The 24,215-nt window shown below is 42.2% G+C and overlaps 1 protein-coding gene across 9 annotated transcripts in view; it reads right to left on the bottom strand.

Annotated features, from left to right (window-relative positions):
• The window catches only part of RREB1 (ras responsive element binding protein 1), a 122,443-nt gene that overhangs the window by 36,461 nt on the left and 61,767 nt on the right, over positions 1–24,215 (bottom strand). For all 9 annotated transcript variants that reach the window (XM_041475387.1, XM_041475388.1, XM_041475386.1 and 6 more), the window contains 4 exons: positions 23,053–23,142; positions 21,535–21,698; positions 3,066–3,210; positions 1,782–1,921 (listed from right to left, as the gene is read on the bottom strand). In XM_041475387.1, the coding sequence (XP_041331321.1) occupies positions 1,782–1,921; positions 3,066–3,210; positions 21,535–21,698; positions 23,053–23,142 (539 nt within the window). The remainder of the gene's footprint in view (positions 1–1,781; positions 1,922–3,065; positions 3,211–21,534; positions 21,699–23,052; positions 23,143–24,215) is intronic.

Here is a 24,215-nt window from a genome sequence, read left to right as displayed (position 1 = left end):
TCATTTGACTTGTCTAGACTAGGACAAAAGGTGTGGTTTAAACCAGATGGGCAGGCTAAGTTGCACCTTAATATATTAGCTGCCCAGAGAGGACCACATCTTCCTTGTCCTGTCTTCACTGACACGTCTTAAATGGCTGAGGCAAATACCTGACAAAAGCCCCCTTACTATCACCTAGACAATTCCATAAAGATAAGCATCCCAGCACTGCTGTTAAATCATACCCACAGAGCTTGACAACTGTGAGTTTGATTTAGGGACACATTCTAGTCTTTGCTGCTCAACAGAATCAAGGGTAGCAAAACCCATTTCAGGAGAGTATTATCCCAAAGCAAGTCTAATACTAGAGCAAGTGCTGCATAAAGAGGAACAGCATGTCTGCACAGCCACTGTGTCTTTCTGCCTTGCCACAGCAGAATGCAAAGCAGCCAAGCTAGAAGGGTATCTATTCCATTATCTTATCAAAGCAAGAAAATCCACCTCTCCACTCAGGTCCATGGAGTATAACTTTGCAAAAAGGTCCTATCTTCAGAGAAACTTCAAAATGAGGGTAATGACCTAATATGTCAGCTGCATTCTCTAAAGCATGAAGTGTAAGACAAAATTGTTCCAGACTCCATTTTGTAGGGGTTGCAGAGCTCTTACTGGAGAACAACTGTTTCAGCTTTGATCTATAATGAAAATTTACCCTATTTACTTCAGAAACAGCAAAGTATGTTTAATTAACTACTATTGAATGGACCAAGCTTTCAACTCATTTCCCCAGTAACTGCAACATTAACAACACCTTTAAAAATATTTTATATGTGTTTACCAAGATTTTCTAAACAAAAATTTAGGAAAGGGAAAATTTAATGGAATGAATCCCATTTAATAGAATGGGATGCCTCTGCTCCATGCCACTCTATTAAGAACCTGTATCCAGAAGTGAGTGTTGACACTTCAAGATGCTGAATTCTTCACCATTAGATCATTAGAGTTAAATGTCTCAAAATAAGTTTACAATATTGACAAGCTTCTGCAAACAGACAATCTCCTTTCTACATATTTCAACTAGACATGAAAAATTTCTTTTATATTTTCATGTATCTGGCTCTACATTTTTCTACAGTAAAAAACAGGAAATAAAACAGTTTCAGGAGTCCCAGAGGCAATTACTTGAATCAAAACACAACATTCAAGCACCTTCCCGAACAATTAATAAATAATTTTTCCTTGTTAAGAAAGGCTCATTTAAGCCAAAATCCACATCATTCCCTAACCTCAGAAGGCAGAAAAGCATAAAACATTTTGTTGAAAGTCTGAAACCAGAAACTCATCTACCTTCACTCCCTCCAATGACTGAAAACCCTTTCTATCTAGCTGCTGCCTTCTCCTCAAACAGAATAATCTCATAGGCTGATACCTCAATACTTTTATCAAGTTTTTTTTATCAAGTTTTAAGCATCTTCAGTTTATCTTGTTAAAATTTTGCAATGTTGGCATTTTACAGTTTTGTGTACAGTGATGTGTTTCAATGGGATGAAGAAGGGCTTTAATTTTTTCTAAAAACATTTCCAGCCATTAACTGGCAAGATTTTGTGTATTTGCAAAAAATAATAAAATTAAGCCTTACAGCACCCTGGTGACACAATATGAGGCAAACTGTTTAAAAACCTGCTCAAAACCACAAAGGGGGGCAGGTAAGAGTGCAAGGGGCTGAGGGGCTCCTGCCCCTCCACAGCAGTCAGTATTCTTCAGGTTGTCTGGTGACCAGAGACACTCTGGGTACTATCTCTTACCTCAATGAATTATCTGGATGTGTTTCCATGTGGGACTCCAGCCCATACTTGCAAAAAAAGTCTTTGAAACACACTGGACAATGATAAACTTCATCATCAGCCCTCTTATCCCCTTCACCGGAATGGCCATCGTCGACAACCTTCAGAAAAAGGGAAAAAAAACCTCAATAGACCAACTTGTAAGCAACGAACCAAACTTGCAATCCATTCAAAGTCTTTCTCTTACAAAAAGTTGCAGGCTTCATGTGTAACCTTGCTGCAAGCAAATACAAAACCATTCCTCAGGAGTGATGGTAAGTGACAGAGCCTTGGCACATGTGTAAGAACATGCATGACAGAAAAGGAGGCTCAGTAGAAGATAAAGTGTGCAGCTGAGTCACAGATATATCAGTTCTAATGAGGAACTGTGATTTGAAGAACTTACAAAATCATGTGTTCATATACCACTGAACTGGCATTCCTCCCCCTTTAGAAAGCCAGGGGAGCTGTCAGCCTAAATTATTTATGCCACTGAGATACTGCCAACTGCTAAGTCAAGTGGTTCAGGGAGGAGCAATGAACTTCTGCATGTTTTCTTCTATACTTCTCTTCTGATTAGAGGGAGAAAAAGCATGCACAGAGCAACGGATACCATGCTAAATGGAACTGCTATTAGCTTGCCATTTAGAGATAGTAAGTGGAAAGAGTTAGGTTTGGCAGACACCATACATTTTTCACAAGTGACTGAGATGTGTTAAAATATTTAATTAAAAAAATGGAAACATCTAGCCCTCAAATAAATATTTTCTGGTCACTCCTGCAACTCCAATAAGGCAGGATTATGCTACTATGAAAGGGAAATGTACTGTAGATTTTTTTTTCCCCTCCAAATTTAGACAAAAGCAGACTTTAGCTGCTGCCGCTTTTGAAGTTAAAATTGTTTTTTTAAGTTTAAATCACCATCCTCCAAGAATACTACAAAATATATGGGAGGGGGAGAAAAAGCTAGGGGAAAAGCTGCAGCAGCAAAAGAACAGTACATTCTGTTGTCATCCAACAATAATTACTTATAAATCAGAAGCAAATTCAAGAATTTAAACAATAAAGAATTTAAAAAATTGAATTATTTCAATCTCTGAAATTAGAAAATAATGTTCAATCCCAGACAGCTCTGTTGCCTACACAGGATAAGCAAGGCAACTCGTATACAAAGCTACAACAAGCCTGTGCTGACTGCACAAACCAAACAGCTGACAATTTAGGAGGCAACCAGGAACATCTTTTGCTTCATGCCCCGTAAAGAACCTTTTTTGCAGGTGTCCTCTCCTCTCTGTCCAGGTCAGCATCGTGACTGAACTTTCGTTTCGAAGACAGTCTCCTGCGCTTCAGCGGCGAGGGGGGAGTGGTGCTCGCTGTGCTGTTTGGATCCTTCTCGTGAATCTTCATGTGCCTGAGCAGGAGCGGAAAGAAGACACCGTCAGCAGGCAGATCCGGGGCAGGAAGTCCAATGTAAATTTTAATGCCAACACCACTTTTAAGGTTTGCCTTTAAAGGACACCATCAGAGATCCTATAAACTGGCCTGAACTTCTGAAAAACAGCTGGGGCATGATCCAGCACGGGCCCTTTGCAGTGCCTGGGCCTGTGAGGGGCAGCAGCAGGGAGCCCACAAGCCTTCCCCAACATCCCAACTCGCAGCACAACACTTGCCCTGCTAACATCTATTTCCATGAGTGCTGTGCCCATTCCCTATCATCCACGAGGTCCTGGTTCTGCCTGAACCTGCTAAGCAATCCACATACCCAGCCTCCCTGTCTTGTGGCAGTCTAATAAGCAAAAGGCTGCAGCTTAGCATCCACTTCTCTCAGTGCAAGAAAAGCACCTCATCTTCAAGTGGCTCTCTGTCTAGAGTTTGAGACTGTACCTCAAATAGATCTGTATATGCCAGTGTCAGAGCAACATTTCTTAAATATATTTGTTTCCTTCTCATCCTTAACACAATGGTGGAACCCAGTATCAAATTTCAAGTGCAGCTTTGAAGTCAGGATTATCTGGTCCCACTGTTACAGTGCACTAGGTATGGCTTGCAAAACTCTGCACTGCCAAGGCATGTTCACAAACCTCCTTTCCCAGGAAAACAACTATTTCTTGTCACAAAGACACATGAAAAGGGAAAGGAACAGAATTACTCAGGAAGCAATATCATTAATATCTGTTTACCTGACCCACTTGCCTCTTGGTTTTCTGTGTTTGCAACCTGAGGAAGACACTGTTGTCTAGCTCCCTTCAGTTAGATGGAAGGTATTGCTGCCATGCTTTTTCTTCTGACAACTCAAAGCTCAAATTTCCATTTCCTTTTTTTTAAAAGATATGGTCTTTAACCTCACTTCAAATTTATATTGCTATTGAAAAAATATATCAAATGTATACTCCTAGATACAATGGAATTTTTTTTGCTCGAGTAGCTAGATATGTGAGTGCAGGAGGGAGCTGCCATTTGTCCATGACTGACTTCAAAGAAACACAGTGGAGACAATGTTAATGACACTTGGGCAAATCTTTCAGAATCCACAACTCAGCTCAGGACAGTGCCATTTAACATGACTGCACAATATCATGTTCTAAGATGAGAGAATGTTGTAACCCACACAAGTCTTGCACATCCTCATAACTGCTTTGGTGTTATGACATAAAAACTCTTTTAGTTTTGGATGCCAAGGGCATGATGCTTTGAGGTAACACACTGGACCAAACTGACCCACAGCAGACCCCACTGGAGCTGCTGGGAAGACTGCCTCATCACACAATGCTTTTTTTTTTAATGTTTCCTTTCATAATCTCAGAAGCTTTAAAAAAAAAGAAGGTATCTAAATCACTGTCTCAGACTATAGCCTGTCTCAAACTGCAAGGTGTTGTGCAGGAACAGCCTCAAGCCAAAAGCACCACAGGTACCAGAACCGATGCAAGATGAAAATGCCTGTTCAGCTACTGCCTGCTTTCAGCATCCATCAAGGCTGGGGCTGCCTGGAGGATCAGGTCCAAGAGGAAAAAACCTGTTGTTTCCCCAGATCCCCCGTAACTCTCACTGGTTGCACAACTGGTGGATGGACACTGGTGACACCTCTCAGTCACATCTGTGTGCAGATGTGCCCAGCAGATTGGACACAGAATCACGGAAGTGATGCTGAAATTGTCTGACCTCTTTCCCTGCCCATCACCCATTTGAGAGAAGGAATGCTGAAGGTTTGAGCATTTGGCTCTCTCCAGGTCTGACAGAAGCCAGAGAAAACCCAGAGTGCTGACACAGCATACAGAGTGCTGTGCACTCCCCTGCCTTGGCCCACTGGTAGCTCTGGCACCACAGGCACCAAAGCAACTGATTTATCCACACGAATCCAGTGCTACCTTGTCTCACAAAATCTGCAGGAAGGCATCAATAGATACCCTCCTGCCTTGTTTTTTTGTCTCCCCTGTGACACTGATCTAACTTCTCGTGCTAGCTAGAGCTTCTTTCATGGGTGATAAAACAGCAGCCTGAGTTGCAGTTGTCTGTATTCACACAAGAATAAAAGAGAAGAAACCAGTTATTTGTTCAAGGGGTTCCTGTCCACAATGATAGAAGATAAAATTCAGAAAGCATCTTGGAACAAAAAATCAAAATATTCAACTGCACAGGCAAAGCAAAACCTGGAAGTCTGGATTGTTTGTCTGTGTTTTTATTACTTCTTTTTGGTAAAGACTGCTTTCCAGTTTCAATGATCTCTTGAAAGTAAGGGCAGAGGCTTTTGCTGTGCCTGTCTGTGCCTCCACCCCAGGCACTCAGACACAGCCTGACTGCTTAACCCTCTGGCAGCTCGGCTGAAGCACAGCTAACTCTACTTGGCCAGTTACTTTTCAGATAGCTAGAGAGCAAAATCAGTCAAGCTAAATCACATTCATCCTGAAAACAAACAACAAGAAAACTACTATGCATTGGGCGTGGGACTTTTTCTTCCCATTTTAAAGTCTCTTTCCAACCATTAACAAGTATGCACAACTCCTGTTTAGCAGCTACCTATGCAAAACAACTTCCTTAGGGCTAAGTTCTTTCCTCCTGCTGTTTGTCCACCTGTTGAACTCTGCTTGTTTTGATGGAGCTGGCTCCTACTTGAGAGAGATACAATGGCACATCCACAGCACACCAACAGGAAAAACCCTGGGACCTCCAGGTTAGTGCCAGCCCAACCCAGCACCTCTCCCTGGCATGACCTATTACATGCAAACACACTGGCTCCTACAAGTCCTAAAAGCAGTTTAGCTGTGCTTCAAGTGTAAAGTTTTCCAATAAGGCAGGGCCTGCTAACACGGGTACAGCAACGCAGTGATGGGGGCTTTGCTATGTTTGGTGTCAGTCACTGGCTGCCCCAACTGCTTGCAGTTCTCATTCCTGCAATGTCTCTGCTTTTGCCATGTCCTAAAAGCCACAGCAGAAATCCATACCACAGCAAGGAATGTGGTGACCCCCTTCATGTTTTAGTTTTGCATATTTGAAAGGAAGCAGCCTAAGCTATTGAGCTATAAACAGGAAGACACCCTGACTGCACCTTTGACTTTTACTGTGTAGGTCAAACATCACAGCTGCTGTGATAGCTCTATGCATGTGATCATTAAGGGAAAAAAGGAAAATTCTGAAACCAAAGCAGCAGGTTCCAAGGAGAGTTCTCAAGGAGAGTCGCAACCTGCCCACGTTACAGCCAGCAGGTTGTTCCTTTGGCAGGTTAAGCAAGTTTCACTGCATCAAGTTAAGGGTGGAGAGGAAAAAGATTACTAGAGCTACAGCCCAAGATAAGCGGGAAGATAAAGCCAAGAAGTACAAAGGATAGACACAATCTTCATCTCTCTCTTTTACTTTGCAACATGGATGTCATTCTGCCTCGAGACAACATTTATCACCCAACACAGGCTGAACTTCAGCAAATGCCAAGTCACATCCACATCCACATCCACAACCTTTCTTTCAAACACTCCCTTCACTGAGGCTTCTTCTACTTAAAAAATTGTTGCCTTACTCCTTTAGAGGAGTTTGCCTTGATTAGATCTTACATGTAACACTGAAAATATTCAACCTCACTATTTAGCCTGCCAAGATACAAGATGAACAGGAACAAAGCTGTGTTTAGAAGTTATTTTCCCTTTGTGACTATAACAACATATTTTGGCCTGACAACACTGGCATACTTAGAATGTAAAATACAGGCTCATAAGTCAGGCTGGCTTTCAGCATCTTACAGTGATAAAGAAAAATGACATGACATTCACCAGTTCCAAAAAATAAAGATAAACACTCAACACTTTAAGTGAGAATGTAGTTCAGAAAAAAAGAAGGGCAAAGTAAGGATATGTACAGAAATGCTTACATTCAGTTGCAGATGCAAGTTACAAGTGTCAGCAGCTTTGAAGTGACCACTACTGCAGATCAGAAGACCTCCAAAATAACAGCAGATGAAACTTGGATTTTTTTTCTAAATAACATCAATGAATTGTGGCTCTGAGCCATTCTACAGAGCAACCAAAGTACAGCATGCATGCCAGTACACATGCACTTGGGACAGTGCTGAGGGTAGAACACTAAAATCCAACCATGATACACAGGATGACAGGAAGGAGATAAACACTTGAGCTTAATATTAGGGAGGACTCATTTGCACTAAGTGCTAGCTAGCCTTGATTAACCTCTCAAAGAAAGTGGTGGAATTCTATTTAAAATTAGACCAGAGAAAGAACCAGAAAATTTTGCAAAAAATAAATATAAAATGAGAAGAAGAAACTAAGTCTTTTCCAAACATCGTCTGATCCATCTCTGAACTAAACTCTTAATGTTTAAGAACTGCTATGCAAAAAACCTGAAATACCTTGCTATATACTACGCTTTACGCAGCACAGCTGTATGACAAAAAGCTCTCCTCATAATCTCTTCCCTGCCCCTCACATAAAGAATTCCACAGGTGAGCCAAGAGGTTCCAACTGTGCTAGGACTGTGTGCCAATCAGCCCTCCCAACAAAATCACATTTTTTCAAGTTCTTCACTGCTTTTCATTCCATCCTCCCACTGAGGATCACCTTCCGCTTCCCCTCTTCTGCAACAACTTTCCTCTCCCCTCTCAGGGTCACATGAGCAGGATGACTAAGATGATAGTGCACAAAAAAATTCCCCTGGCTTTTTTTTTACCTTTTTTTTTTTTTCTTAAGACAAATGGGCAGAAAAAGTTTCCAGCCCCACAATGTAATGCAGAGCATGATTTCAGGAGGGTGACTATTCCACTAGTACAGCAGCAACTGAGTATTCTGCTACTTTACATTGAAGAAGAGACTTCTGTAGTAATAGACAAATGCAGAACTCAAATGCCTTTTTCCTTTTTCTCTTGTGATGGTGTTGGAACAGTGTCTGTGGGAGGTGACTATGGGGAGGGCAGGGGAGCATGTGACTCCTGAAGGGACACGCAGCTCCTGCTGGTCATATCCCAGTTTTTACTAGATCTCTAAAAAGGGCTGATGTATTTTCATAATGCCAAGGGGATTTGCATATTGATGGTATAAGCTTTCTGGAGGTCTCAAAACAGGGCAGCCTACAGTTTCAGTGCCAAAACCAGAACGTGGGCAGGTTTTGACTGGCTGGCTCAAGGCTAGAATGAGCAGCCAAAGCATCCTGAAGGAGGCAAATGCGAGATGCAGCTGCTCCTGGCTCTGGGTCCCACTGAATTATGAACAAAACCAGGAGCTTCTGCTTTGCATGCAGATAACTGATCAGCACCACTTTGGCTCTTGGATAGAAATCATCCCTTGGCATGCGTGGGAATCCCTCACCTCTTAATTCTGGGGAGAAAACAGTACACTCTAGCTGCACCTTGAGTTTCCATGCCTCCTGATGTGCTTTAGGTCCCAAAGTAAAAAGGCCTGTCTGGCTGGGAGGCCCAGCCTAAAGGAAGGTATGGAACAAAAGGGTGCATTTGCAGCCCCTGAGCAGGGTTCAGGGTTAAGCCTCTCCCTTAGAACTGTGGCAGCACAAGCACTGCTGGCTTTCAGCCAAGAGAGGTTTATGCCAGGTAGGTCTGATTAGAAGGAGCAGCATGTCCAGAGGGGGAGCAGCAAGCAATTTCACTGAGGCCTGGTTGGGAAAGTCCCAGCATCTAAATCAAGATTAATTCTTGAGCACAGAATCTAGTGTATGTATAAACACCCTCCTCCTCCCTCACGTCTGTGGAAATGCGGTGGGGAGTCCAATGAATCCGGGCATTATCAGTCCAGAGAGATCATCTGACAATATCAAGTTCAGGTTCTGGCTTCATATCCCACATATTATTATAAGTTTCTCTACTTTACCACTAGATGTACCCTATACTCTACCATATTGCACATGATTATTCCTCATCTCTCTCGTGATTTCTAAGCAGTTTGGTATCAAAACCAAGTGGAAAATCCACTGATACATCTGATGCTTATCTGAAGACAAGGAAGCCACACATCCAATCATTCAAATCAAAGGCAAAGAATAAAAATCAGTGCTTTCCATCCTTCACCTTATTTACAATACAATTTGTTTTCCCCCTTACAAGAAAAAGAATTACTCAAGTTCTCAAGCTGGTCTGGGAAGGACTGAGCTGGTCAGTACAATTCAGCTGATTCAATTGCTTTATGTCTTTCACTGTTTTGTGTCTCAAGATCTTTCACTTACACTGCTCCTCCCAAATAACAGTAAACAAAATCTAAAGAATCATAAAACCCCTTTTAACACTTAAAAAAAAATAAGTCTGTCCTTCAGAACATGACCAAACATCTCTGTTTAGAAAAAAATAGTGTGCTTTGTTAAAGCTTTGACTTAGTGACATGGTATTAGAACAAACAGGACTGCAGGATGCATCCAAGAGGATGAAATTTGGACCATGATGTACTTCATGCCCCATGAAATGGAAAATGTCTCAAAGAAGGAGAAGACAGCTTTAAAATTACACTCCTTTCAGATATTTTTATGTCACATTATCTTTGTCACTGTTTTTGTTTCATTCTTCTTAAAAAATTATACTTTAGCCCAAGTTGTCTGGAAATGTAGGAAAACACAGGCAACTTCTCTTCAAAGCTCCTGCCATTTGATGCACACAGGAAGTAAATCCTAAACAAAGAGAAAGTGAAGCAGCAGTATTTTTAGGAACAATCATTTAATACCCTGCTGCTAAGTCCCTCCTTAAGAGTCTCGTGAATATGACTGAAACCTAAGTCAAAAGTGCAGTAACATGATGCCCTTGGGTTAAAGAGTTTAGTCAGTTGTTTGTTTGTTAAAACATGCAGAGAATCTGTATTGACAATGTATTTCCAGTGTTAATTACCAACATCACCCACTTAAGAGAGCAATCTACTCAGCCCTTGCCAGTTGTGATTACAGGAAGCAAAAAGATGCAGGTAATTTTGCAAATCAGACATGATCTGTACTAGGACAAGTTTCTGTTTGTCTTCTTTTTTTGGCTCAATATTTGTATCCTCAAAAAAACCCAAAAATGGCCCTAAAAGCCCTCAGAAACACACACACACACATACTCCACAGCAAGTCATGAGACAAATACCAAAATCCCAGTCACACGGGAAGCTCCCTCTTACAACTGCGGAGCAATTTCAAAACAAACTCCAAGAGCCCCCATACACTCTAGAGGTAACCAGTGCTGAACCCTAGCATGGGACAAACCAAAAGAAGCTGAGCAGCAGAGGCCTCTATGGCTATGCTCGTAGGAAAGTCACTGCAGTGCCTGCAGGGAGAGGGTAGGGTGGGGCAAACAGGTCCCAGGAAGGATCAGATTGGGATGTCCTGACTCATTTTAGCCACGTCTGCAAGCAGGTCCAGCAGGAGATGCCCCTGCTAGCGCTTCCCATGGCAGCCAGGCAGTGCCATCCTGCCGGCATGGAAGCACACCTCATCATCCTCATGGAGTCTCCAGCACTTGTTTGCGCTGTCAACCAAGGCCAGCGTGGCCCTGGGAGCCTCTCCACACAGCAGCGTGTGGTGGCACAGGGTGTATCTGCCCCGGCATCCCCCAGGTGCCACACAGACATGGCCTCAGCATCCTCCCCAGCTCACAGCGGCTGCCGCACCGCCTGGCTCCCGGCACAGTGAGATTCTCCTGGCAGAAGGATGACAGAAGTGCTGTTATTCAGATCCACCAAGGCTGGCTGAGTGTACTAAGGCTGAAAAAGCCACCGGTGATTAAATTTGAATGACAGATTTCAAATCTCTTTTCAGTGCTGCCGGGACACTCTGCAAAGTTAGCCAGTGCCATGCAGCTGCCAATACATGATACCTAAGGATATATGATACACACATATGCAAACAGAGCATTCTGTATTTTTATCCTAGAGAAAAAATTTGCTTTGCTGTGAATAAAGGCAAGTTGTAAGCATGAGAGGAAAGATAATGATCTACAAATCCAGCGAGGGGGGGGTACCACTTCTGAATAATTATTCTGTATTCACATTTAAGCAACTACTTGCTACACAGACTCAGCAAGTTCAAACAGGCTGAAATTGATACAACTGCATTCCCAGCTTGGCTCAAAGTTACTCCTATTCCCTAACAGTGACATTGTCAGAACACCTCAAAGGAAAAAACGGGAGACAAATATTTTTATTTGCCTGATGATGCTGTGACAGGGAAGTGATTCAAACCATGCCTCCAAAGCAAAGCTTCCCAAAGGACTGCAGAAGAAAGCAGTTTGCATCAACCCTGGCATAAGGGAGGGCAAAAGAGGAGGAAATGCAGTGTGAGCTTCCCGGTACCTCTTCACCAAGCTGTCACACACAGTTTACATTATGTTCAGAGCAGACCTAAATTAGCAATGCCAAATACTGCAAGGAGACTTCCAAGCTGTAAGAAACTTTTATATGGGACAAGATCCTCCTTTATTAAACAGGATCCTTCTCAGGCCACCATGCTTCCTTAAACTTGGAGAAAAAAGTGTATTAACAATAGTAAAATCAAGCAGAAGTAATATTTTTTAAAAGTACAAAAAAAACTGGCCTGGGCCATTCTGAACTGTTTCCTTCAATCTTTTTGGAGATTTGTGGTTTTCAGGCACGTCCTTTAGTTACCAGACTATGTAACCTTATTCAGTTACTTCACTGCTGATTTTTCAGGAAACTTTATGTTTAAAGAAAACAAGTGTTATTAGGAGGTAAGGATAATTAAGGCCATTTTAAATTTTAGTAACAGGGGGAAAAAGGAGAGACAAGGAAAGAGAAAATCAGAGAAAGCATATCACAACAGGGAAAAGATTTATCCTAAAGAGCAAACACAGTCGAAGAAGTCCTAGGTATGTCCTGCCTCCCCTCCAGAACCACACCCCTTTCTTAACCAGGCAAACATAAGCCTCAGCAACTTCCCAGAACCGGGCAAAGCCCTCTTGCTGTTGGTTCCCTCTCACACTCCACTGTTGAGCAATCCTGATGGCACAGCACAGAACAACTTGCTGCGTCACACAGCTCAAGAAGGAAAACACAGGCGGCCCCAGCACTGCTGGGGACGCTGTGCAGATGGAGCAGTGTATCTCTCCCCAACACACACACACACAAACGCACACACAACAGACGCACGCACGCAAGGAAGCTGCACGAGATAAGGGAAGCACATCTTCCTTAAAAGCAGGTTCTCCACATTACCCCGCTATCAGCAGCCACCAAGTATCTCAAGGGGCAAGGAAGTAAAAGGTTATCACTGCACACACACAAACTGCAAACTTCCCAGCGCTGAGGATGGCATCCCAGCAAAAGCGGTTTCACGTGCTCAGCCCATTTCCTCTCCTGTTCCTGAACATGTGGTCCTCCTTCCTTAGAGTGTTCCCTTGCTAAGGAGAGAAGCACTAGGAAGAAGTTTCACATCTTGTTGCGTGTCTGTTTAGTCAAACTGGAAACAAAAGCCGCTGTATGACCTGTGCTACTTTACAGGAGTTTGAGAACTTTAGCCCTTTATTTCACTTTAGTGGAATTCACACAGTCCATGAACAACTGTCACCTTACTCTCTCTCTCCTCTGTCTGAAACTGTCAAAAAAGATACCACTGAAGTGTCTTGGTGTAAAAAATGAGCCACACAGAAGTTGGACACCTTCTCTGTTTCAAGAGATCTTTCCACATGAGTCAGCACTGGAAAGCTGACTCTGAGGATTTACAAGAAAAAAAAATCACTTACAGTGTTTAGCAAACTTCAGCTAAGAGACCAGTCTGAAGAACTCGACTTATCTATAGATACCCTCAAGAAACAGAAAGCAGTATTTGCATATTGTGTGCTATTTAGCAGTTGTATAATGGCACTACTACTTTAAAGACTGCGTCTTTGCCTAAGCTGTGTACATCGTGCATATGAACATCATGGCTCAACAACCCGAGTGAAAGGATCTGGCTAAGTCCAAATGACAAGATTCCCCTTGCTTTTTTATTTTTTTTTTTTTTTTGCAGCTACAGAAGCTTCCCCCAATGCTGTCAATCTACTGTTATGGAATAGTCTATTTTTAAAAGAGGGAAGGGAAAGAAAGAGGAAAAAACTTGCTGACCCTGAGAGGGGGTATGTTCTGCTGTTTGCTGGTTCCAGCATGCTGAACTAGAACAGGTTGAGCAGGTTAGATACTGGGGGGAAAAAAACATAAAGCTGGAAGACATACATTAAAGGTGGAATGACAGCAACCACAAATGCAGTTTGTGATAGACTTTTTCCTCATTCTCGTGGGTACTCTGCCCAGGAATCTTTTCAGGGGATAGGAGGACAGGGAATACATGTTCATAAGAAAACTGATGCAAGTATCTCTGATATGCATGCATAACAGGCTGAACAAAGATTACCTTAACATACAAAGTCTCTCTGCAAACTTTCTCACCACCAGCATTTTCTACACAGAATCAGCCAACCGAAGTACAAGCTACAAGACAAACCACCAACCAAAAAGCGAACAAAACAACACATTATTTGTTAACCTTGAGAGCTAACATGTCCACAAGAATCACATGTCAGGTGTATGGCAGAGGACTAAAAGCAACTCAACTCTTCACAAAGATCACCTGGATTTTCTAGTGCTTGCTAAGTTAAGGCTTGTATTTATTTTGTAGCTCTTCAAGGTGAGAGGGGAGGAAACATCCCTGAGAATACTAGACCTTCAGAGGAGGTGATATTCCTGAAAGGGTACTTATGTGGAAAGATCAAGGTTTTGCACTGCCATGTGCTCTGAGACTAGAGTCTAATCTGTCAAGTGGCTTGTGCTTATTTGAACTGTGACATGGGTAACAAAGCAGCACTAAGCTACGCTCAATACGCTCTGTTCTACGGGAGATTCATGTTACTGCCCGTGAGGAGGGCGGCATTACCCTGCCACATCAGACCACCTTCTCCTCAACACAAATCACACCAGAAAACGAAACTCATTAAGAGTGTCCCCTTCTTTTGCCTTGCAGAAAACCAAAACATAAGAACCCACAGCCTTACAATGCACAAGATTAGACTTGTGCAGAGGAATACACACAGAAAGGCGACACACAGAAAATCTAGGACTGAAAAGCACACTGAAGTCTTATGTTTAGGTACTGAGGAGCTCTGGAGATGCAAGTATAATGTTCCTCATTGTGTACGCTTAGGTTCTCAAGAACAATGGAGCTAATTAAGGTCTGCATATAAATCTTAACTCTGCACTTCCTTGCTTCGCTTGATTCTAATCAGATCTCAGCATTCATGTTTTTGTGTTAACTTCCTTTGCTGTTCTTTAATGATAACTGAAGGGGGATACTGTCCAAGCTTACAAGCAGCATGTAACACATCTGAAATCGTGGCATCTCCTTTCAGCTCTGAGGGCTCACAGAGGTTCTGTGGCACAGGAGGTCATCCAGAGTCTTTTACTGCTGAAGATACTGGTGGAAGGGTTTTTTTGAGCACCCTATTTGTGAGCCATGTTAATTAAATTAAAGTTTATATATAGTCTTTCCAGAAGTAAATCTATTCAGCAACAGTGAGACAGACAAAAGTTTCTTCCAGGAACAATTAAAAATACCATAGACTTTTAATTCAAATCAAAGACACAGAGAAACAGACTCTTCTCTTACTGCCGTATTGTTGTTGAAAAGGCTTGTTTTCTCGATTTCTTTCTTTCTTTCTTTCTAACTTAACCTTCTTCAAAACATGGGGGTCCCAGCAGAGTACCAAACACATATTCTGGGTATTATCTGCTGACAGGAGAGGCCAAAAAGCTTCCTTCCACCTGTTTCTCCATCCTTATTTACAAAAATACATACTAGCAAAAAATGTAACAAACATTCTTAACTGCAAAGAAAACCAAAACAGCTATCCCATCTCACCTGTGTCTCACAAATACAGTCATCAGTTACTAGAAGCAGAAGTTAGTCCTTTGTGTTCATTATCCCTGCTGAAGAATTAGGGCACTTGCATTTGCTGAAGCTTATCTTTCACTAGTGTGCTGACAGTGGTTAAATCATCCCCCCACATATAAGGAATGGATTTAAAAGCCTGTAGTACAGCCTTGTTCTTAATATTTAAGAGCACTGCTTACCAATTACTACATTGAAATAAAAGCTCCTTAGGAGATGACCAAAGAGACATTTCTATTGTGCAAGACAAGGAGAGACAGGCTTTTCGCATGTGTGAAGTGTCAATCATTTTCTGTGTGGCGAGCTCCTTTGCTATTTATTTTTCGTTTCAAGATCTTGTACGTTCAGTTTTTCAAAGCTACACCAAATTTCCATTTGCAAACCACCAGAAAGCAAACCATGTTGTAATAAGGCAGTTCCTCTACTCTTCTGGGAAAGAAAAAAAGGTCTTCATCACATTTGGCTATGTTCTGCCTCCAAAACTTCCATCTTAAGCAAATGCCAGCCTGCACGTGCTGGACTACAGAGATTCTAATTGTACTTGGAGGCTGGGCATGGTTACTGTGCTGCACCCCATAAAGTACTGGAAGCAGGCCAATGCCATAAATAACATGAAAGCAATTCACAGGTAGAATTCAGGGAGAGGATGGATTCAGCCAGATCTTGAGGACATTCTGCCTATTGGACCTTTGCAGAGTCACAGGTGGCCTGTGTGCATGCCTGTCCATGACACATAGACTCTTGTTAAAGGGAGCAGGGAAACCTTTTAAGTGTATGCATCCCAACCCCTATGCCTTCATCAGGATCCAGCACTCATTTTCTGAGCAGTACATTACAGTCTTCCAGACTTGCACGCTCTTCATGTGCCAGCAAAGATGGCCGGTTAAAATGTCAAAACTCACAAATTACCCTCCAGCATGTGCATTTTCTGTCTTTCCCAAGAAACTCAGTCAGCAACACACAGGTGCACATATAAAGTGTTGTTTCAGAAAGACTTGAACATCAGAATATTACCATACCTTGATTAAAAAGACAGCTGTTTATCTCTCCACAGCGTATTAAAATCAGAAGTTTGGGAACACTATCTAGTACTGAAAGTAAGACTGAGAAATGAAAGTGCCTTCTTAATTAAAAGAAGAAATACCTTCTTTGATAGGACCCTTTGTAAGAATGCTTCAAAGCATAGCTTCTGCGATCCAGATCTTCCAATCTGAGTTTCAAAGACTTCTGCATGTGGTTGTTGCATGTGGTATTTCACATGTGCCAAAAAAAAAAAAATCCCCCAACTTTGAGACCTGCTCCTGAGATGGTACATAAACAGCCCACAAGTACCTAAGCAGGATGTAAATAAAAAGCCATTCTGAATAATGTTGTCACATATGGGGCAAGGAATGGAAGAAGAGAAAGAACGTAGATACTTTCTACATTTTAGTTTCAAATGAAACACTTCAGTTAGTTTGCATTACTGGACTTATATGGACAGTCTGGAGAAAACCAGCCATGGACAATGCTCCTTCATTTACCAAACTGGGGAGCTGTGCCTGAAACACATGTGCTATCCCTTTACTCTTTTCAGACTTGCCACAGAGCCTTTAATAGCTTCCCACTGGAAACTGGCAGGAAGGTCATTTCTCGCCTCCCTTTTGGCATTTATACCCCATTAACATTTTCTAGTTGCACAGAGAGCATGTCTTTGGCAGGGAGGAAAATGTGACTTTAAAGTGATAGGCATGGACTATCCTTAGTCACAGAAATGGAAAAGGAACTGCTGGCAAAGTATCCTACCCCCAAAGGAAACACTTTTGGAGCAAAGTGGAGGCATCGCCCTTCCCACTGAAGGCTGATGCACATTCTATTTGAATGCAACACAGTAAGTCAAGGAAAATTTTTTTCTCTACTTCAAGGTCCGTTCTTAATGCTCCCAAACCACCACTACAACCACAGCAGCAGCCTAACTCCTCTGTCTGCATTTTGGGGAGAGGCAGTGCTAGAGATGGAGTAACAGACTGAAACCTCCTATTTGGTGTCAGAATCTAGACCCAAAATGACTCCTCGGAGTGGGGATTATTCACAGATAAACTCCCTAGGGAGTTACTATGACAGTACAGATGGAAAACCTTTGGAAAGTCTTCAGTAGTTGCAATCTTCTGAGTGGAGACTGTACTCTGGAAATCCCCAGCTCTTACACAGTACAGAAACTCTTTATACACCCCCTTCCCCTCTATATAGTTTATGTTCCTGATGGAGATAGGAGTATTCAACTTTAATTCACTGTGACTGAGAGAAAGCCAGAGGGTCTGTCTCTCTAGCAAAGAAGGGAGAGGATAAGGCGTATCCTAAATTGCAGATTTTCTTATGTACGGATCATTACAATGCCACTTACAGGAATGTTGAACTCAAAACTACCACAATCTAACTCTTTTCTCCAGATTCTTAAAAAGCCCCAAGAAAACAGTGCTTCCAAATCTCTAATCAGCTTCTGATTCTAAGGGGCTTACTATTTCCAAGAAGACTTGCTATTTCCAATACTAGTCAAAAACAAAACTCTAAAAAACTCAGCATCATCTCCAGGTGTTCTTCTCCAGAGCAATTCCTGATACTGATACCAGGCACTAACAGATCTTCCAGCTGTTGTATCAGATTGCACCAACTGTCCCCAAACAGTAGGAGCAGCACTGATATGGCAGTCTGACAGCACATCAGGAAGAATGAGAAAATCAGTTTTTTGTTCTGGACATTGAGCACTCTCAAGAGACCTTTGCTCTCTCCAAATATGATTGTCCCCACAGGTCACTCCTGAACAGCTTGGCAGCCAGTAAGAGAGTTTTCTGAGATACCCTGGGCTCAAGGTTCCCTGTTGAAAATCCTGGCCAAGAGTAACACTGGTCAGAAAAGGAAGCAGGTTTTAACCTCATTTTCTTACTAGTATTGCACAAGAGAACCTTCCCACTCCACCCCAGTCTGCTGTGCCCATTCAACTTAACTTGCTGACCAGGAGCCAAAGAGCACAACAAGAAGAAATTGGACTTCATGTGAGAGGCTATGACTCATTTACAAATGAAGTGTTGCACGTATTGTGGGAGTCAGGAAGGCCAGCATCGATTTCACAAGTGAAGAGTACATGCAACACCCCAGCACAGCTACTGTAACTCAAGGAAGAGATGTGCAGGAAACAGCATTCTCACTCACACCACAAAAAGTTCATCTGTTGCACAGTAGTTTTACTGTAATGCAAAAGAGCATAAAGTAGGAGATCTGGAGTTTTTTTTCTCCCTTGGTAAAGTGAAGGTGGTGAAAAAAATACTTTTGATGGAGATGGTCAGTACTTCAGAGTGTAACAACATTGGTAATCATTTTCTAACCCAAAAAAGCAACCAAAACTTGTCTCCTTCCCTCTTCTACTCAGCTGAATGCCTAATGATGTGGCTGTTTTGAGGCTGAAAGACTGATCAGAAATTTCATTCTGTGATGGAACAGCAGTAAGTACTCCCAATGGCACAGTATTTCCCTGGACAAAACCATTCCATCAAACTTTTTCCCCTAAAAGGTCTTTTAAAAGTCTGGATTTAAAAATAGTATGGACAGCTAAATAAGAGCCAGAACATGGCAGGGGGGAAAAAGAGAAGAGAGGATGGACATGGCATAAGCCTACACATTTTTCCCACCATTCAGATACCAGCAGACCAACTTCTCCCTTGCTCATCTCCTATAAACTAAGCATATTTGGTGCAAGTGCAGTAAATCCTGGGAAGCTTCTGCATGACCTTCGCAAGTTACACTGATTCCTTACCAGCACATCACAAGTTTCTGCTGAACCTGTAACTCCTCTCTCTGACCCCATGTTGTGCCATGGTCCAGGGATACCACCCTGCTGGCTACCAGGGGCACATGAGAAATTTTTTGTTGTTGTTTCTTTGCTAGTTTGGACATACATCTGTCACTACTTAGATACTGTAGCACAAAAATAGAGAAGAATAAAAGAACTGCAAACAAAAGACAAGAAAGATGGACTTGTAGTATCATCTAGCTGGTACAGAAGAACAGACATGGCACCACCACAGAGGTGGCCTGCAGGAGTTACACATGAGGCAGGACCTGGCAAACAGGTCCTTGCTCTGGAATCCTGAGGCAGAAGCAGTTTTGAGTGAGACGCATTCAGCCACAGCACTGACAGTCCATTGGAAATGATGCTACAGCTAAGTTTGAGATGCCTGAAAAAGAAATTTACTTCACACCATCTTAGACCAGAAATACCTGTTTCAGAAGGAGGTACTGGTGGGCAAAATAACATCTTCCTTGTGAGTATGTCATAGCATCAGATAAAAAATTTGATTTCACTTTGCATTTATCCTCATCTGCCTGCTTGCACATTCATGCCTTCCTTCAGCAACAAGAGCCAGTATTACAGTCAGTTATAGCAAGAAAAGTTTATTCACTGAAAAAGACCAGAAGGCACAGTCTGCCAACCACAACTCTCCCTTAGCAGAACCAGCACGTTTCAGTGTGCTCAGGATTTTGCTTGTCATGGGTCTGGGGTCACTCATTGCAGAGATTCCAAACTCAGGAACAGCCTTCTGCTGCTGCAGGGCAGCCGTGCACAAGAAGGAGCTTAACAGAACCAACAGGCACCCATCAGACAAAAAGACTCTTAATATCAAGATTTTCCTTGCATGAACTTAGGTCCTTCTTAGTGCAGTCAGTAAATACAGCACTCCATCCTGGTAACTTCAGGCATCATCTTGTTAGGAGAAAAAATTAAAACCAAACCATCTTCTCATCAGAAGGTACTGATCTCTAACTCTTTTGGGCAAGTCACTGAGTCTGGCAATTCTGGCTATAAATTTGTTACAAAAGCATGCTAAGAATTTCTATATGGGGAAACCTGTATAAGCAAAGGTGACTACATCAATCTCTTACAGGCCTGGAGTCAAGTTTCAGGGGAAGCCTCCCCTTCCTGCTTCTAGGAGAGCAAAAGAGATGCCCAGTGAGCAAAAACTCAAACCACACAAGCAGTCCTTCAGCAAGCCATTCAGACACAAGTGCCTGACCATCCTAGAGTTCCACCACTGGAAGTCACCCTTGGACACTGTCAATGGCATCAGTTGCAACTCAGCAGTGGCCCTGCCTTCCCCACGTCATGCAGAGTAATGACCCGACCTGGCAAACGTGGCTCACAACACCTCTGGTCAGATGAGTCACATGTGTGATTTATTCAGTGCCCAAGGCCAGTATCTCTTTGTGTTCTCTCCTTCTCATTTTTTATCTGTCTTGCTAGCTCTCTTCAGTTCTAATCAATCTTAAGTTAAATAAATACAGAACCACAAAACTACATTCCCTCTCTTTTCACCCAAGTGTTTAACAGGAGCGAAATGATACAGAGAAGGTAACGCTGCAAGCAGGTATTGCTCCCATTGTGCAGGACTATGTTATCTTTCCTACTGTCATCAAAATCACCCTTTCATTCCACCTACAGCACACTGCTTGGAAAATTATTAGAAATAACCAAGGAAACAAGACTTCTTCCTTTCCACACAGAAACAGTCTGTAACCATCACTCCTGCCCTTTTGCTTGTAAGCAATATTCTTTTCCCTCACCTGTCTTACAGTTTCTTTGTAGGTATAGGGAAGAAAGCTATGTGGGAATCCATGCATCTTAATCCGTTCTGAGATGTTCCACCCATGCAAATAAATGAATACTGAATCAAGGGATGAGAGAGGGGAAGGAAAATCCATGTGCTTTAACATTTTGTTTCCCCAGTTGACAACTGTACATATTGCTACATCCCTACAATAGAAACTACTTTTGGAAATTTGGACTGCAGAGACTTTGCCAGATCTATAGTGCATTAAGTTGTCTATAGTGCAAACAAATGTTGATATATGTATTTAGAAACAAGATAAAAACACCAAAGAGGCATCTTCCTGATGGCACTTGGATACTTAAGTACATAACACCAACAAAACCCCAGATGTTCCAATACAACCACTTGAATCCATGACTCTGAAGCAATGGAATTAGAAACTACTATATAGCTTGGCTATATATTTTTATCCCTGAGAAAAATCCATTTGTCATACTACTACTATAACTAAAAAAAAAAAAAAAAAAAAAAAAAAAAGACAAAAAAGCTGTAACAACTCTTGATAATACTTAAAGAAAGCTAGAAGACCTTACTCAATTCTGATTTCCTCCCACTACTTAAGCATCCTAGTAGCTGTAGTGTGTGTTATGCCACATTTGTAGGTCACAGATACTCCACATTTCCTGCCCAAGTGTTTTTAGTCTTTGCTAAAGACACTTTGCCCAAGTGTCTTTGCTAGTCCCTCCAAGGAAAAAAAACAGCCCCCTCTGCTGTAATCCTTTCCAAACTCCAGGGACACAATCAGCACTCACCTGTGCATGTTTCCATTGGTGGTGAAGGACTGTCCACATACTGAACATTTATAAGGCCTTTCACCTGAGTGCACCAGCATGTGGCGATCAAGGGAGCTCGCTGAGCTCAGAGACTTTCCACAGATGCTGCAGGAATGGTCTGTCCCTCCAGTGTCAGTGTTATGCTGGAGAAAGAAATGATTTTTTTTTTTCATTGAATGCCCCTTCTGAAGTGCCAATAAAATATCAGCAAGAACTATAAACATCTTAAATTAAGCAGCTCTAAAGAGCTACTTGGCACAACACCTTATATGAGGGTGTGCCCTGTAGATACCTCTCCTCCCCAGCCCTCCTCCCTCAACTCCAGCCCCCCTCCTCCCCCCTCATCTTTAACCCTTAATGCACCAGCACACGTAGCTGTTTCACACAGCCTGCAATGCAGCATTTCTGCTGGGGTTGCAGCAGAAGAGAATACAGAGGGACTCAGCAACAACCCATCACACAAATGGGACCTTGGGGTACTTTAAGCTGTGCAGTGGTTTGGGGCTGTATGAGTGGTAAGGAAAGAGGATGGAATTATGAACTTCACAGCAGAAGACAGACACTTAAAAACAAATTCTCTTTAATTTTTATTAAAAAATTATTAATTTTTAACTTACTGCAGAGCAAGACAACAAAACTAAACTGCTTCTGAGTGTACAAACAGACTTCTACGGCCAGAAGAATGCATTACAAGGTCAAGTTATGGCCATTAGCTACTGTGCTATATGTACCACTCTTTCTCACTTGCATTCAGAGACTTGAAAATTTCTTCACATACAAAAAAAAAATTCCAAAAAATCACCAGGAAAGTAAGAAAAAAATAATTAAGTAACAGTTACAGTACAGGAGGAAAAATTGAAGTAATAAGTATCTAGTGAAGCCAGTCATCAACCACACCTTAGCATCCAAAGCAGAACCTTCTGCTAGAGAAAAGGGCAAACCTCCTTATTAAGTACGCATATATTTCAGGAGGAGCAAGAACAGGCGTGTAGATGACAAAAAAGTGCATTATCCAGTTAAAAAAAAAAAAAAAAATCCTCCCAAAACTGCTATATTCTGTGAAAGACTGAGAGACTCTTCTACACTGAGTTGATTTAAAAATTGTGTCTTCCTCCTTCATAATTTGCATGACCAGTAAAAAGATCTGTACTCAAACAGGATAATAAAACAGGACTTAGGCCTCATGATGGAAGTGGTTTTCCGGATCCTTAGGATACCTTAAGCAATGCAGAACAGGACACACATCCTTGTTTGAGGCACTGGGTGGGGGGGTGGAATGCCAGGCAAGGAAGGGAGGAAAATTACCCACCTCAGGGTTAGGTTTGTGGGGTGTGCTTTTTTGAAGAAAATGCAAGAGAAGGCTAAATAAAAGCAAAACAATGAAGCATTTCATTGGCTTGCACAGGGAACTGTTTCTCACCACTGCAAAATGCAACCTGGCAAATGAAAAACTCTTAATAATAAAAGTAAGAAACCAAGAGCTGGTACTCTGCATACCTGACGAATGTGCATAGTTAGCTGGTGCTGTGTAGTGCAAATCTTTTCACACAGAGGACAGGTATAGGAAGACTTCTCTTCTTTTGTTTCCTGTGGACAAAAGAGAACAAAACAATCAGAAGGAATATCAATGTAAAAGGACTAGAAAGCTGTCAGTGATGAGGATGGAAAAACATAATCCATCCCAAGTACAAAAGGCCTCTGCTAAAAGAATAACTCACATTTATCAACTGACAGATCCCTCAAGCAAGTTTCAGAAACTTCTGAATTTATAAACAGGGGGCATTTCAACTATCACAGAAGTACAGCAGCTGTTTTAACAACACACAGATACTCAGCAGCAGCAATTTAGGACAGGAAGTGAAGGCAATTGCAAGGAGCTCGAACTGCCAGGAGGAATTCAGCTGACCAAAAAGTAATTCCTGGAACATCATCAGAATACATGGGCAAACATCATTATTCTTCCCGAAGATTTTTAATAGCACAAGCTGTCAGAACTTCGGATTTTCCACCCCATCTTGATGGCAAAGCACTATCTTGGTGCCCTTTTGTAGGGGCTGCATATTCTCCATGGCTGACTCAGAAGGAAGAGTGGCATTTACTGAATCATCAGCACCATTTCCTTCAGCATCCTGTGTTTCTGCTGGAAGCATCCCATCCAGGCACACCAGCCAGGCCCCACCCTTCTGAAGCTCGCAAGATCTGATGAGATCATAGCAAGAAAGAGGTGACAATGCAGGAGTGTACGTGACTCCAAAAAAACCCATTATGAGCCCCATCATTCTCCACCCAGGTGAGAATGAGGAGTTGATGGTCAAACCACGAGTACAAACAATGAATCCTACCCGGAGAGCTCAACCTGATTTAAGTATGCCCTTGAGACACTGAGCAAAACCACCACTCTTCCAGCCAAGGATGAAATGACACTCTTGCAGGAACCAAAGCTGTTTGCCTTAATTTGTCCACAAGGACGGCTACTGGATGATGTAAAAGGCATTTTCACAACCTCACCAGAAGCCAGGCATGGCTTATGCACCAACGCCTGAATATTAAAAGGAAGATGATTTGGCACTCAAAATTAAACCTCAGTTTTCCATTAGAATGATGCATACCTCTAGCGACAAGACAGTACAAAAACCATCTCTGCATAACCAATGGGAAAG

Source organism: Pyrgilauda ruficollis, unplaced genomic scaffold (genome assembly GCF_017590135.1).
Source record: "Pyrgilauda ruficollis isolate IOZ18807 unplaced genomic scaffold, ASM1759013v1 scaffold35, whole genome shotgun sequence".
NCBI lineage: Eukaryota > Metazoa > Chordata > Aves > Passeriformes > Passeridae > Pyrgilauda > Pyrgilauda ruficollis.
The sequence above is the reverse complement of the archived record's forward strand: the minus strand, read 5'-3'. Positions and strand labels throughout refer to the sequence as shown.